Source organism: Prionailurus bengalensis, chromosome E3 (assembly GCF_016509475.1).
Source record: "Prionailurus bengalensis isolate Pbe53 chromosome E3, Fcat_Pben_1.1_paternal_pri, whole genome shotgun sequence".
Lineage (NCBI taxonomy): Eukaryota > Metazoa > Chordata > Mammalia > Carnivora > Felidae > Prionailurus > Prionailurus bengalensis.
Window position 1 is genome coordinate 38051547 of NC_057357.1, and position 16400 is coordinate 38067946.

Sequence of the window (16400 nt, forward strand, 5' to 3'; positions counted from 1 at the left end):
ACTCCCAAAGACCCATGCTGGAGAAACAAGTACAATGACCACAACATGAAACAGTCGGATTTTAGACAAACATGATCACATGAGATTAATATGGCTTGAAAGGGAGTTGAGCATATTTTAACACAATTTTTAAACATCTATCGCAATTAAGAAAAAAAAAAAAAAAAAGGAGGGGTGTCAGGACATTACCCACATCTGAGAAACATGATGGGATTATTTTCTGGGATGGGGAACTCACTTCTACCCAAGGTGGGTTGTATCATGATGGACAGCCTTCACTGTTAGAAAGCTCTTCATCAGAATAAGCCTAACCACCCCTGCTTTTGGTTACATGGGTGACTTTAATCCTCTTCAACAAAACAGCCCAGCAAATAACTGAGGCTGGATATCATGATCCCAGAGAGTCCTTTCTTTATGCTAAGAGCCAGACAAACAGCTCTCGATCTTCCACAGGAGCAAAAGAAGAAATACGCGTCACCAAGCCTGCAAAGAAAGAACTGGTCATGTGCCATGCAACTCTGGTTTCCGGGAGGAGTGAGGATGGTGGCAGGTGGCCAGAAACATCCACCCACTCCCCAAAGGCAGGCCGACAGAAGGAAGGCAGCGCCAGCCATCCAGAATGAAGAGAGCCATCAGTGGAAAGGCAGAGTACGGCTCCAATGGCATCTCTGAGCTCAGTCCTGCTTCCGGAGACGCTGGTCTTCACAGCAGCTCGTGGGAGCACACCAGAGGCTGCGTGCTAAGCCCCGGATCAGGGTCTCAGGGCACAGCCAGGACATCACGGTGGGCCACGAAGGCTGGTCCCAAAAGCCACGGCAAGAAACAATGGTGTACTCATGAGATTAGCTTAAGGAAAAGAGAGGCCTTTTTGCAGTATTTTAGTCTCATGTGTGACACATAGTGACTTACGGGGCCTTGGGCGTAGGTCACAACCTCTCCAAGCCTCTGCCATGAGGATGAAATGATGCAATACACACAAAGCTTTCATCAAGTCATGACCCCAGAAATTGCGTTGTAAAGACTACTTTAAAAATGTCCAGTTTTAAATTGCACAGTTTTACCTCATCTTTTTACTTCCACACCTAAAAACTTGAATGGCTCCCTACTCTCTTAAATTAAGTTTCTAGGGGCGCCTGGGTGGCTCAGTCAACTAAGTGTCCGACTTCAGCTCAGGTCACCATCTCGCAGTTTGTGGGTTCAAGCCCCGCGTCAGGCTCTGTGCTGACAGCTCAGAGCCTGGAGCCTGTTTCGGATTCTGTGTCTCCCTCTCTCTGACCCTCCCCTGTTCATGCTCTCTCTCTCTGTCCCAAAAATAAATAAATGTTAAAAAAAATTTTTTTTTTTTTAAATTAAGTTTCTAGTGCTTGCAGAGGGACTCATGTGCTCCCTTGTGGTCCCGGCCTCCATCTTTTCACTGCTCTCCCACCCTTACATCAGGTACCTTACCTTCCAGTTCAAAGAGGAGAGACATGATATTCACTGTTCCCAAGCCAGGGTCTGTTTCCTAACCCCGTGCCTTTCCTCATTCCATTACAACATAAGTCTACTCAAAACCTATACCTGGGGTTCACAGCAGCACTACTCATAAGAGCCAAAAAAAAAAAAAAAAAGTGGAAACGATCCAAATGTCCAAATGGATAAATAAAAATGTAGCCTATCCACGCATGGAATATTACTCGACCACTGAAAGGAATGAAGAACCGATACATGCCACAGCGTTGATGAAGCTTCTTTCCAGAGTGAAAGAGGCCATCACAAAAGTTCACACGATGTACGGCTTCACTTCTATGAAATGCCCAGAACAGGCAAATCCATAGAAACAGAAAACAGGTTAGTAATTGCAAAGGCAGAGGAAAGAGGAAACTGGGGAGTGAATGCTGATGGTACGGGGTTTTTTAAGCAGTTGAAAATGTACCGATTGTGGGGATGGTTGTAAAGCCTCTATGAATACATTAAAAACCAGTGAATTGTACGCTTTGAAAAAACATTAAGGGAAGGGATTAGCTATCCAAGCCATGGCTGTTAGGTTTGGTCTTGATCAGTATCAGTTCACAAATATTAGGTTCAAAGTTTTTGCCGTCCTCCCCCGCCCCCCCCCCCACAAAGGAACACAAAATTTTTTAAAAAATCAAGAATCTTGTAGTGAATTTTCATACAAGTTACAAGGCACAGAATAATTTTAAATACGAACACAGCTTTGGAAAAAGATTTTTTAAAATTTTGGGTTCTGCCTCTTTTTCACCTCATTCTACACTGTGAGCCACATGTCACCTACACGTATGGGCACACACGCTGCACTGGTGAGCAGACTAGACTGACAGCATCCCTTCTACAGTCTTGTCCCTAAAATCTGGCTTCCATACAGACCTGGTAATACGCTTTCTTGATCTCCTTCTGGCTGGCATTTCGGGGCACTCCTAGTATCTGGTAATAATCCTCTTTGGCCAAAGGGGAGCTCGTGTGGAAGGATGCAGTATGAACAAAAGGGTAACTTTTTACTCCTAAAAAAGAAAAAAAAAGGAAAGACAATCATTCTGGGAATGTGCTCAACAAAAGGAAGCTGTGAGTAAACACCCAGCCAGGTTACACCTGTAAAGGAACGGAGGTCACAGCTTAGGGTCAGCTTTCCCCTCAAGCCCGTTGGAGACCAAACTCACTGCACTTCAAAGATGGCCAAGGCCACTGTGTACAATGAACATAAAATGAAGAGTACTGGGCAGGGCTAATTCTGCTGGATCACGACACAATGAGGTCGTACCCTCATGTCTGCACCCCGGATGGGGGCTACACCGGGGGCGATGACTAGAAAGGGACCTAGCCCCACTGTCACACTACCTGAGCACCTGTCATGTGCCACGTACCTTCATATGCTGTCTTCCTTAATGCTTAACAATTCTCCAGGTTCTTTGCCTCCACCATACAACCTTGGGGATGTGGTTCTGGGGTGGTTCTCAGAGTGTGGTCCCTGGACCAGCAGCATCATCAGCTTGTTGGAACTGTCCATTTTCAGGCCCCACCCCTGACCTGAATCAGAGACTCTGGAGGTGGGGTCCAGCAGGCTGTGTTTAATAAGCCCTCCAGGTGACAATTCTGCCACATGCTCAATGTGAGAACTAAAGAACTAAAGAAACGGTACTCAGGATGCTGGGTGGCTCAGTCGGTTGAGCAGCCGACTTTTTTTTTAATTAAAAAAAATTTTTTTTTCTTTCAACGTTTATTTATTTTTGAGACAGAGCATGAGACAAAGCTCTGAGCTGAGCTGTCAGCACAGAGCCTGACACGGGGCTCGACCCACGAACCACAAGATCATGACCTGAGCCGAAGTTGGATGCTTACCCCCTGAGCCACCCAGGTGCCCCTATTTTTTTTTAACGTTTATTTATTTTTGAGAAAGAGAGACAGAGTGTGAATGGGGGAGGGGCAGACAGAGGGAGACAAAGAATCTGAAGCAGGATCCAGGGTCTGAGCTGTCAGCACAGAACCTGATGTGGGGCTCGAACTCACGAACGACGAGATCATGACCTGAGCCAAAGTCAGACGCTTAACTGACTGAGACACCCAGGCACCCTGAGAGGCTGACTCTTTATTTCAGCTGGGGTCATGATCCCAGGGTCATGGGATCAAGCTCTACACCGGCTCTGTGATGAGTGTAGAGCCGGCTTGGGATTCTCTTTCTCCCTCTGCCCCTCTTCCCCACTCGCACTCTCTCTCTCTGAAAGAAAGAAAGAGAGAAAGGAAGAAAAAGAAAAGAAGAAAAAATGGTTCTCAGTGTTTAAGGTCACAGATCTAAGAGAATCTGATAAAAGTGCTGCCCCTCTACTAAAACAAAACAAAACAAAACAAAAAAAACCACCTAAATAGACACACGGGGTTAAAAGGCCGTATGCCTGAAACTAACTAACAGACAAATGGGGTCAAAGCCCAAGGCAGAGAGCCACATGCCCTGCCCCCCTTCATGCCTCTGGCATCAGCAGTAGGAGGAACGTCCACTGGCGGACACATCCACTCAACTGCCCTCTGTGCACAGAGCAGAGAACTAACTTGGACTGGTCTGTCACCAAGTGAAGCAGGGGGAGCTGCCCCACAACTTGAGCCCTGCCTAACCTCCAACCAATTCCGTGACAACTGAAGACACGGGGCTGGGAGTGGAAGGGAGCCAAGTAAGAAAGAGCATGAAGATCATGACAGCTCCAGGTTTCTAAGTCGAACTTCAGCCTACAGAGAAGGTTCTGGATGCACCATTCATTCATTCATTCATTCATTCAGTAAATACTCACTGAACATGTACTACTTGCCAGGCACTGAGTTCTGTGCTGGGAACAGGCAGCAGACCATTCAGACACTGCCTTCCTAGAGCTTACATTATTCAAGATATTAATACTGTAGTGGCAGGGAGGATACAATGTGAAGACAAGATGAAAGCCAGTGCCCTCAAGGAGCTTACAGTCCACATGGGAGCGTGGGAGAGAGTGTACAAACAAACAGTACACAACGACATGCACAGTGAGAACACACATAGGGTCACCTAACCAGGGTTTCTCAACCTCACAATGTTGAGGATGGTATTGGATTCCTCTTGGTGAAGGGGCTTTCCTATTGTTATGGGCTATGTCTCTTAATTCATACGTTGAGGCTCTAATCCCCAGTGCCTCAGAATGTGACTGTTATTTCGAGGTAGGATCCTAATTTTAAGTTTTCATTTATTTAAGTAATCTCTACACCCAACGTGGGGCTAGAACTCACAATCCTGAGATCAAGAGTCTCATGCTCTTCTGACTGAGCCAGCCAGGTGCCCCTGGAGGTAGGATGTGTAACAACTCTGCCAAAACATTGATCTTGGACTTCTAGCCTCTAGAAATGTGAGGATAAATGTGGTTCTCTCTTATGGCATCCCTGGCAAACTAAACTACTTATATGTCAAAGGATGTTCAGCAGCACCAACAACTTATAAGTAGTACACTCTACTGCCCCTCTACCCCTGGCACAAGAGAGCAACTCAATGTCTCCAGACATTGCCAAGTGTCCTTTGCAGGGCAAAATCATCCCCAGTTGAGAAGCACTGACAACCCAACTGAAAAAGTTCAGGAAAGGCCTTTTAAGGCAGCTGCTGTTAAACTGTAGAAATTAGCTAGGCTAAGGGAATCTGCCCAGAATTACACCTGTAGTCCTTATGTCATTTGCAACAGATTCCCCTTATATTTTCAAAAGTGCCTCATTTGGCTGCTAAGTCATAGATCATCTTTGGTTCACATGAAAGTTCACATGCACCTAATAACTGCATGATGTAACTTGTATACATTTTATACAAGTAGAGATGTGGTTAGAGATAATAATGCTGATTAATGAGGCCTAGGAAAATGGCAAAGGGCCGTTGAGCTATCCTAAGGAGTCAAGATTTTATCCTGAGGGCAACAGGGAGTCACTGCAAGGGTTAAACAGGGAAGGGAACACCTTTGCATGAGAAAGAGCTCTCAAAAACAACCCACAACAAACTGGAGGACTGGGAGACTACTTAAAATTAATCTGAGCACAAAACACAACCAGGTGTGTTGAGGGATATCCAGGAAGGGGGCCAAGGTAACCAGACAGGAGGACGAGTAGGAAAGAGTCAGAATGATGAGAAATCAGAAGCACCAAGTCAATCTCGACCTTCAGTATCCCCATACTGTTTCCTGTCCCGCACCCTAGACCCCCCAGAACACAAGGAGCAGACAGCGTGGAACCAGTGGGAGTTAGGCGACCACAGAGGTCTTTCTTTGGTCAGATTTGAGAGAAACAGAGCTAGCGGCCTAGTGCTCCTATACTCAGTCCCTCTTCACTCAGGAGTGAGGGGCTGCCCTGGTCCTGTCAGCCCCCACCACCCCCAGGCTCCTTCCAATCCAGGAAGAGACTGGTAGTGGCAGCTCCAAGAACGTGAGCAGAGACCTTGGACTCAAGAAACAATGGGATGTAACAACGTAACGTGCAAAACTGCATGCGAATAAAGACGCATCACATTTAACTATTACACATTTGATGACTTTTGACATTATCCAAAAAGTACCAATGGTTAACAATAATTAAAGTTCATTTGGGGCGCCTGGGTGGCTCAGTCGGTTGAACAGCCGACTTCGGCTCAGGTCACGATCTCGCGGTTTGTGAGTTCGAGCCCCGCGTCGGGCTCTGTGCTGACAGCTCGGAGACTGGAGCCTGCTTCGGATTCTGTGTCTCCCTCCCTCTCTGCCCCTACCCCACTCACACTCTGTCTCTCTCTCCTTCAAAAATAAATAAACATTTAAAAAATTAAAAAAAAATAATTAAAGTTCATTTAATGGACAAACTTTCCCCCAAGAACAATGTCTTGCCCTTTTTAGAACCCAGAATAGGATCAGCCTCCAAGTCACTCCAAGAATGACTAACCCAGAGTCAAATAACTACATTTTTTTCTGCCCTGGGAGAAAAGTTGTAATTAAAGTGTTGTTTTATGCCCTCTAATTGTACTACTAGATTTGAGAGAAGATCAAAAACCCATGTTTGGGAGCTGAGTTGATGACTTTAGATGTAATAACAAGAGTGTGTCTTGAAGGATGTCATCTCTCAAAAATATTCATCATGTGATACAAAACATGCCCATTCTGGGCTATGTGCTGATTGCGGTTCCTTAGTAAGGGTCCCCCAAAGGCTCAGTACTCGGTGTCTGCCTATCTCTCTCATATATACACAATCAACAAAAATGCTCCCCAAACTTGTACAAATGTACTATGAACAGAAATAGCTTAATAATTACCTAAGGAATAAATGAACAAAAAGATGCAGCCAAATTGTATTTAAAACAACACTGACATTAGAAAAAGTTAGCAAAACTTGAAACTTACCACTTTTGCTCATACTGAGAAATACAACATGACATAGCTCCGAATAACCCTGAAGAAACCTGAACAGACTACTGCTCTACCCATGAGGAAATACTGGTGGCAAGAGCAGAATTAAAAAATGGGATCACTTGACCAAAACCTCATCCAATCTCTCTGTTCTCTGCTGTATCCCTAGTAACTAGAATAGTGGCCAGCATATGGCAGACTCTCAATAAATACCTGAGTCAATGAACAAATTTTCACAGTTAAGGAAACAGGGGTTCAAAGAGATTAAATAACTCACCCAGGTCCCCCCCCCCCCACACACACACACACTGGTAGAGGTGAGTTTGTTCACTTTACAAAAGAATAACGATTACTGATGCTTTAATGACTTCCTTATTACACAAGCGTTACAAAATTGCACCCCAACAGGCAATTTATCTTGTGTGGGTTATCTTGTCAGGGCCTGTTAATTAATTACCTTTGTAAATATATACATAAATATCACTTGCACAAATTGTAGGGAACACAACCAATAAGACAATTCAGACACATGGTTGGTTATTCAGTGTTTCCTCCTTCCTCCTAACAGAAGTCATCCAACACAGAGCAGAAGAACCATCACAGACAAGCACCTAAAGGCTTAATATGTATCACTTCTGTATCGCCTCCATCAATTAAGAAAGCTGGTTTTGAATGAGGGCTCTACCATCTTTTCACTTTGTCACTTTCTACAAGTCGTTTAATATCTAGACTTAAGCTTCTTTGTCTATAAAATGTAATAGCATCTATCACATGGAAATGACCCATGCCGGGTACACAGAAAAGCGCTCGATAAATGTTAGTTTGTATTTTTATTACAGTTGCCAATTTAAGAACTTATAAAAGACTACTAAGTGTATCCTTCAATTAAAACCACGTGACGGAAAGAGCGTAAGCTATTAAAGGACAACTCTAGTCTTTTAGCTTTATGACCTTGGGCGGGTCAATTCTTCTTGCTAGAACCTCAGTTTCTCGTTCTTTAAAATGGGGATGATGACTCCATTCTTGCAGGGTTGTTACCACCAAGTGAGATGGGGCACAAAGTACCTAGCACCATAACAGGTGCTCACCGAATGGCCGTTACCTCCTCCCTTCCGGCTATAAGGTGAAAGGAGGAGACGGGATCGGAATAGGGTAAGGGAGCAGTGGCAGGCTGGAAAGAGGCTTCTAGAAATGTTGATAAAGAAGAGAAGACTGTAGGCCTACGGAACATTTCACTACTGCCGCCGAGGGCTCCATGCAACTCTCCCTGGTTTACCATTTCTCAGTAGCCATCTGGGCCTCTCTGCCTCCTGTTCGCCGGTCTCTCCAAGCAATTCTGCATACAGGTCAGAAGATACCGTCCACCCCGCTACCCCCGTAGCCGAATCGAGTCAGTCCCTTCTGGGCCTTAGAGCCCCTACTCGGGCGCTGGAGCCTGCCCTCACCTTTGAAGCTGACACCAGTTCTCAATGTCAGCAGCGCCCCGGAGCCTCGAGCTCTCAGGGAAGGCGAGAATGCAGTGACGTTCAGCTTGTGGCCCAGTGAAGCCCCCACCACGTCCCCCCTGGGCGGCCGGGCTCCTCTCCCCGCTGTAGCCGGCAGCCGCGGGGACCCCACAGCCACCAGCAACCAGCGCGTGGGGCACCGCGCCGCCATCTTGGCCCAGGGACACTGCGCCTGCGCCACCCGGCTCAAGGAGGTGTCGCGAAGACAGCTCGCCGGCGCTGCTATGGCGCTTCCGGAGGCGGGGCCCGTGCGCGCGCACACGCACAAGCGCAAGCGTTGCGCATGCGCAGCAGCACCCAATGCGACTTTCTGGTGGCCAACACCGAAATGAGGCTTCCTCTGAGGAGTGCAACTAGGTATGCGTGCCGTGAAGGACCTCGTCATTCTGTGATGGATGGCCAATATTGTACCTTATCTATGTAGAGACGTGGTTGAGTGTGTTCGGGTATAACTGGTCTCAGGATCCCCGCGAAGGGCCGGACTACATATCCCGGCGTGCAATGCTGCCGTCAGTCGCGCAGTCCCAGCATGCAGTGCGCGGTCTTTTTCCCACTGACCTGATGCTGTAAGTGTTGCGTGAGTGTTGCTCACTTTGTGTCAGCGTGAGCTCGTGGGGGCCTCTGCCCTACTTCCAAAGCCTAGCCTCAAGCTCACTTTCTCTCTAGCTGATTCTCCGCGGGGCTGACTTTGATCACTCGGTTCTGTCCTGAGCGTGTTAAGGCTCCTGCACACCTGTGATGAACTTGCCAGTCGCCAAGGGAGAGCCGAGGCCGCACAAACGAATTTAATAAACGTGGTGAGCACCTACTGTGTTTCACGCACGTTGTAGAGTACTGGGGATACAACGGTGAATGACATGCCATCCCTGCTCCGGGGGAGCAAACTCTGAATCGAGAGAGACCGGCTCCTTAGCAACTGACATAACGTGATCAGTGCTGTTGTAGATATAAACCGTGTTAGAGACACGGAAGTGAGGGGTTTCTGGAACAAGTTGCGGAGACTAGAGTGTCAGGGAAGACATCTGAGAGGTAACATTCCAGTTGGACTTTGATGAAAAGTGCGTCAGATAGAGGTGGAGGGGAGAAGTATTCCAAGCAGCAGACACTTCAAAAGCAGATGTCTCAGAGGTGTGAAAGTGATTGCCCTGTTTGCCTAAACCCTAAATTTAGGGTGTGTGACTGGAGATGAGGCTGGAATCTGGCCCAGTAAGCGTTACTAAGGAGTTTCAGCTTACACACCCCCGACCACCACCCCAAACAATAAGAAGGAAACCTGAGGATTCACTGATGGGTTTAAGATGAAGTGTGCTCTTTGCCACTTCTACTCATTGTACCCAAATTTTTGTGGATGTGGATGTTAATCTGCATAGATAGCCATAGCTTTCATTGATCAAATTCTCCACAGGCTCTGAGATTCAAAAAGGTTTAAAAACCACCGGTGTAGTGAAAAAGTTACAAGGCTACTGTAAAATATAAGGAGAATTTGAGAGTTTGGGCTAGGGAAGGTAGCAGTGAGGCCTTTTAGAGAAGGCAAAGCTTGTCATGAAGTGAGAAGTGGAGAAACGAGTTCATTGAATATATTCAATCGATACTTAAATGTTTTCAGCATAGTGATTAAGAATATGGGCCTTGGGGGTGCCCTGCATGTGGCACTTGATCTCTGGGTCGTGAGTTCGAACCACACATTGGGTGTAGAATTTGCTTAAATAAACTTCTAAAAAAAAAAAAAAGAGGGGTGCCTGGGTGGTGCAGTTGGTTAAACGTCTGACTCTCAGTCTTGTCTCAGGTTATGATCTCACAGTTCATGAGTTCAAGCTCTGCATTGGGCTCTGCGCTGATGGTACAGAGCCTTGGGATTCTGTCTCCTTTCTGCCCCTACCTCCCTTGTGTGCACGCACTCGCTCATGTGCTCTCTTCTCTCTCTCTCTCTCTCTCAAAATAAGTAAATGAACTTAAATTTTAAAATTAAAAAAAAAAAAAAGATTATGGGCCCTGGAGTCAGATTGCCAGGGACTGAATCCCAGCCCTGCCACTTACTGGCTGTGTATCGTTGGACAACTTAGTTTACCTCTCTGTGTCTCAGTTGCCTTTCGGTAAAATAGGGACATATTGGTAACTACCTCAAAGGACCATCTGAGGAATGAGTTGAGATAGTCCTTGTGAAGGCTTCATACAGTATTCGGCATATAGTAAGTACTCAGTACATGTTAGTTGTATGTACTAGGCTCTGTGGTAAGCACTGAGAATACCAAGCAGGATTCAGGCACTTTTACTTACCAACAGGGAGCCCAAAACCTAGGGGGAAAGAGTGGGGCAGGGTTTTGGTTGAGAAGTACAGGGTTTTGGTTGACTTTGGTTGAGAAGTCAGGAATAAATGCTGACAGCAAGAGGCAAAGAGACTTGCATTTACCACGTCAGAGGGAGTTAGGAACCAGAGAAGAGCTCACTAATATGAAAACTTTTGTCAGCTTTGTAACTTCCTCATATTTTTGGTATTTTAGTTTTCCCCCCATCTATTTCCGCATCGTGATTAACAGTAAAATTCCACACTAAAAGGGGATGTGCGTTCTTGTTTTAGGGGATCACAGGAAGGCTGATTGCTGGGGAGCCCACATCCCCTCTCAGGAAGCGGAGAACCCCAAGGAAATGGAGTGGGTGCTGGTGGCTACCCAAGGAGAGGAAGACAGGTTTTTGGGAGGCCTCTGGAAAGACTCCCTGATGAGAGCAGCCTAGGTCTGTACGAGGTCCCCTTCACTGCTAGTCCCTATAGAGAAGCCAGAGATGATACAGTTAGTAAACATGGGTAAGTTACAAGCCTCTGGAAATCTTCACAACAGAGGTCCTTGGTCCATGGTAGCTGGATCACCTTGATTTGATAGTTGTTGGGGGCCAGTGAATAAGCAAGCGTCTTTATGTTCCCCCACCGCTAAGCTGAAAAACCCAGGAAAGGAGCTGGTTTGGGGAGAAAGATGGTGAGTCACTGTTGTTTGGACGTGTCATGTTTGAAATGTCTGTGGGACCGATTTCAGGTACTTGGTGGCTATGGAGAGATCTGAAAACTTCAGTTGTGTTAAGAACATTCTCTTTCCAGGGGTGCCTGGGTGGCTCAGTCGGTTAAGCGTCTGACTTAGGCTCAGGTTGTGATCCCACAGTTTGTGAATTTGAGCCCCGCGTTGGGCTCTGTGCTGTTAGTTCAGAGCCTGGAGCTTGCTTTGGATTCTGTGTCTCCCTCTCTCTCTGCCCCTACCCACTCATGCTCTGTCTCTCAAAAAATGAATAAACCTGAAAAACAATTTTTTTAAGAACATTCTCTTTTCAGTTCACAAAGAACTTTGTCATATTTTCTATTTTGATCACAATCCTTTGAGGTAAGGCAAAGACTAATATTCCCATGTTTAGATATGGACTCCTCCCCCACCCCCGCATCTCTGCGCAACCCCGCCCCCCCAGCCCTGCCCAAACAAAAACATCCACACACAACAAAACAAACTCTGAAAGATGAGGAACTCATCCAAGGTCACAGAGCCAGTGTATAGGTGAGCCAAGATCTACACTCAGGCCCCTAACAAAACCTGGAGCTCTTCCCTTTAAACCATGCACCTTCTTGTCACTGTGATCAATAACTCTGGTTGAAAAGCCCTTACTACGCCTGGTTGGCTCAGTCGGTTGAGCGGCCGACTTTGGCTCAGGTCACGATCTCGCACTCTGTGAGTTCGAGCCCTGTGTCGGGCTCTGTGCTGACGGTTCGGACCCTGGAGCCTGTTACGGATTCTGTGTCTCCCTCTCTCTCTGACCCTCCCCCGTTCATGCTCTGTCTCTCCCTGTCTCAAAAATAAATAAACGTTAAAAAAAAATTTTTTTTAAAAGAAAAGCCCTTACTAGTTTACAATGTACTTTCTCATGCTGAATCTCCTCTGCTTCTCACAACAAAAGCGGGGCAGGGCGAGTATTTATTACCACCCCACCTACAGAATGTTTCACTGCCTTCCAAGGACTTCAGCTGTTAAAGGACACAAAATGACCCATCCTCGGCTTGTTGCCAAAAACTAGAATGAGCACACGGGCGGGCCACGCCTCCCCATGGCCCCCAGGCAGAGTGTGTCATGTGTCCATCACCCACCCACCACCCTTCTCCAGTCTAAAGCCCAAGCCTTAGCTTTGAGGAGAAACAAATGCTACTTGCAAAAGGCGCACAAGACTCACTCCCCCTCTGCACTTGTCGCTACACTGTCCCACTGGGCTCTTTGCCACCCTCCTGAGGCAGTGAGATCGGTGAGAGCTAGTAGGGAGTTTGAAGTATGGTCTAGTCGGTGATTTCCTGCAGACTCTGACTATCCAAACCACAATGGGACTAGAGTCCATGGCTACCCCATGAGCTGGCTGCTCTCCTCCCTTGGTGAGTGAGGGTCCCTTCCAGGGAAGACAGAAGGGCCTGAGCCAGTCTCTTCGGAGGCAACAAGAGGCAGCTGCTTCTCTAGTTGTAGCATTTCCTTTCCTCTCCAAGAGGATACGGGACAATTCCAAGGAGGTGTGGAATGTGTAACCCTGCATGAATGACATCTGTGTGGGTGCAGTTTCCTTACAGAGCAACAAAATAATCGAGGTGCAGTGTCACACTGGGATGGGGGATGGGGCGTCCTCGCCTTGATCACCTGGGTGTTCCCCAGTGGGACCTCCATGCTGATAATTTCCTAAACGACCTTTTAAATAAACCACAGGTGTCTCTGGCTCGCAGCTAAATATTATTCTGCCCAAATGAGGCTTAAACTTAATGTTTCATAAACCTGAGAAGTGAAAGGGGCCCTTTTAATGTTTGGTTTTTTTTGACAGAGAGAGAGAGTGGGAGCAGGGGAGGGGCAGAAAGAGACAGAGACACAGAATCCAAAGCAGACTCCAGGCACTTAAGCTGTCAGCACAGAGCCCGTTGTGGGGCTTGAAGTCAGGAGCCACGAGATCATGATGTGAGCTGAAGTCGGTTCCTTAATGGACTGAGCCACCTCCGTGCTCCCGAAAGGGACTCATTTAAAGGAAACAAACAAGGATCACAGACACGGAGAATAAAGCTCCAGATCCTCTGGTAATCAGTGGCTTCCAATGTGAAAAACATCACCTTAGCAAATGACAGTCTTTTCTATGAAAATGCCCTTTGGTTGTAAATTATCACCACAAAAGTCAAATTTTGTGTCTGTCAAAATATTTCACGTGTCACTGTAAAAAATCAGATCACTAGGTATAGTAAAACTTCAGAGCTCCAAGAATACATGGGTGCACCTCCATTTGAGACACAACGAAATAATAATGCAGGTTGCTCTGTCTCTCTGGGATGGGATATGGAGTGTTTTTCCCAATTTTTGTGATGTATTTTGCACATTGAAAACATTTCAATGCGCTCACACTGTCTCCCTCTCTCTCAAAAGTAAATACACATTTTTTTAAATTAAAAAATAAATAAGAAAATAAAAACATTTTTTGGGAGGGTGGGGGGACACCTGGGTGGCTCAGTCAGTTAAGTGTCCGATTCAGCTCAGGTCATGATCTCACAGTTCGTGAGTTTGAGCCCCACATCGGGCTCTGCACTAACAGCTTAGAGCCTGGAACCTGCTTCAGATTCTGTCTCCCTCTTTCTCTGCTCCTCCCCCACTCACTAGCTTTCTCTCTCTCTCTCTCTCTCTCTCTCTCTCTCTCTCTCTCCCCCCCCCCCCCCCTCTCTCCCTCTCCCTCTCAAAAATAAACAGACATTTAAAATTTTTTTCTTGTTTTTCTGAAGTTTTATTTATTTAAGTAATCTCTAAATCCCAGGTGGGGCTCGAACTCATGACTCCAAGATCAAGTGTCGCACACTCTTTCAACTGAGCTGGTCAGGTACCCCCAACATGCATCTTAATAAACAGTCATTTCAGGGGCAGATAACTAGATCTAAGAATTTGTTTGCACTGAATCTGGCCTCATCTATCCTCTTGCAAAAATTTTGATTTTTGATTCAAAATTTTGATTTTGATTCACCACCATCCATTGAAACTCTACACTCATAAACAACAAACTCCCCATTCCCTCCTCTCCCTAGGCCCCTGGCAACCACCATTCGACTTTCTGTCTCTATGATTTTATTTATTTATTTATTTATTTATTTATTTATTTATTTATTTATTTATTTATTTAAATTTTCATCCAAACTAGTTAACATATAGTGCAACAATGATTTCAGGAGTAGATTCCTTAGTGCCCCTTACCCATTTAGCCCATCCCCCCTCCCGTAACTCTCAGTTTGTTCTCCGTATTTGAGTCTCTTCTGTTTTGTCCCCCTCCCTGTTTTTATATTATTTTTGTTTCCCTTCCCTTACGTTCATCTGTTTTGTCTCTTAAAGTCCTCATATGAGTGAAGTCCTATGATTTTTGTCTTTCTCTGACTTATTTCACTTAGCATAATATCCTCCAGTTCCATCCACATAGTTACAAATGGCAAGATTTCATTCTTTTTGATTGCCGAGTAATACTCCATCACATATATATATATACCACATTTTCTTTAAAAAAATTTTTTTTAATGTTTATTTATTTTTGAGAGAGACAGAGACAGAATGCGAGTGGGTTAGGGGCAGAGAGAGAGGGAGACACAGAATCCGAAGCAGGCTTCAGTCTCTGAGCTGTCAGCACAGAGCCCAACGCGGGTTTGAACTCATGAACTGTGAGATCATGACCTGAGCCGAAGTCGGATGCTTAACCGACTGAGCCACCCAGATGCCCCTATACCACATTTTCTTTATCCATTCATCCATCAATGGACATTTGGGCTCTTTCCATACTTTGGCTATTGTTGATAGTGCTGCTGTAAACATTGGGATGCATGTGTCCTTTTGAAACAGCACACCTGTATCTCTTGGATAAATACTTAGTAGTGCAATTGCTGGGTCGTAGGGCAGTTCTATTTTTAGTTTTTTGAGGAACCTCCATACTGTTTCCCAGAGTGGCTGCACCAGCTTGCATTCCCATCTGTCTCTGTGATTTTGTCTAGTCTAACTACCTCATATAAGTGGAATCATACACTATTTGTCCTTTTGTAACTGGCTTATTTCACTTAGCATAATGTTCTTAAGGTTCATCCATGTTATAGCATGTGTCAGAATTTCCTTCATTTTTAAAGCTGAATAAAATTCTATTATATGTATATACCACATTTCGGTTATCCATTCATGTGTCAACATACACTTGGATTGCTTCCATGTTTTAGCTTTTGTGAATAATGCTGCTATGAATGTGGTTGTACAAATGTGTTTTTTCTGACCCTGCTTTCAAGTATTTTGGGTATATACCCAGAGGTGGAATTGTTGGATCATACGATAATTCTATTTTTATTTTGTTGAGGAACCACCATACTCTTTTCCACAGTGGCTGTACCATTTTACATTCCCATCAACACACTGTGGATTCCCAACAGCACAAATGTTCTGATTACTCTACATCCTTGAAAGCCCTTGTTATTTTCTAGGGTTTTTTGTTTGTTGGTAGTAGCATCATCCTATTGGGTGTGAAGTGGTATCTCATAGTGGTTTTGAGTCATTTATTTATTTATTTATTTATTTATTTATTTATTTATTTGAGAGAGAGAGAGAGTGGAGGAGAGGGGGAGAAGGACAGAGAGACAGAATGCCAAGCAGGCTCCACGCTGATCCCAGGATCATGACCTGAGCTGAAAGCAAGAATCACTCAATTGACTGAGCCACCCAGGCGCCCCCATGATAGTTTTTTTTTTAACTGTTTATTTTCAGAGAGAGGGAGAGAGAGTGCACAAGCAAGGAAGGGGCAGAGAGAGAGGGATAGAGGATCTGCAATGGGCTCTGCCATGACAGCAGACCAGGACCTGAGCCGAAATTGGATGCTCAACTGACTGAGCCACCCAGGCACCCTGATAAACAGATTTTTAAATTTTTCATGATTTTTTCTTTTTTGCCTAGATCTTTTGGTGTCATATCCAAAAAAAAAACCAAAAATCATTGTCAAATCCAGTGTTGTGAAGCTTTTGCCTTGTGTTTTCCTC

At 45.5% G+C, this 16400-nt stretch overlaps 1 protein-coding gene across 2 annotated transcripts in view; it reads right to left on the reverse strand.

The window, feature by feature from the left end:
• The window catches only part of DNAJA3 (DnaJ heat shock protein family (Hsp40) member A3), a 29274-nt gene extending 20692 nt beyond the window's left edge, over positions 1-8582 (reverse strand). The window contains exons 1-2 of one of the 2 annotated variants that reach the window (XM_043560687.1): positions 8306-8582; positions 2368-2501 (exon numbers count right to left, since the gene is read on the reverse strand). In XM_043560687.1, the coding sequence (XP_043416622.1) occupies positions 2368-2501; positions 8306-8516 (345 nt within the window). In that variant the 5' untranslated portion in view covers positions 8517-8582. The remainder of the gene's footprint in view (positions 1-2367; positions 2502-8305) is intronic. The other variant, XM_043560686.1, reaches the window with a different exon arrangement.
• Between the last annotated feature and the right edge of the window lie 7818 nt (positions 8583-16400).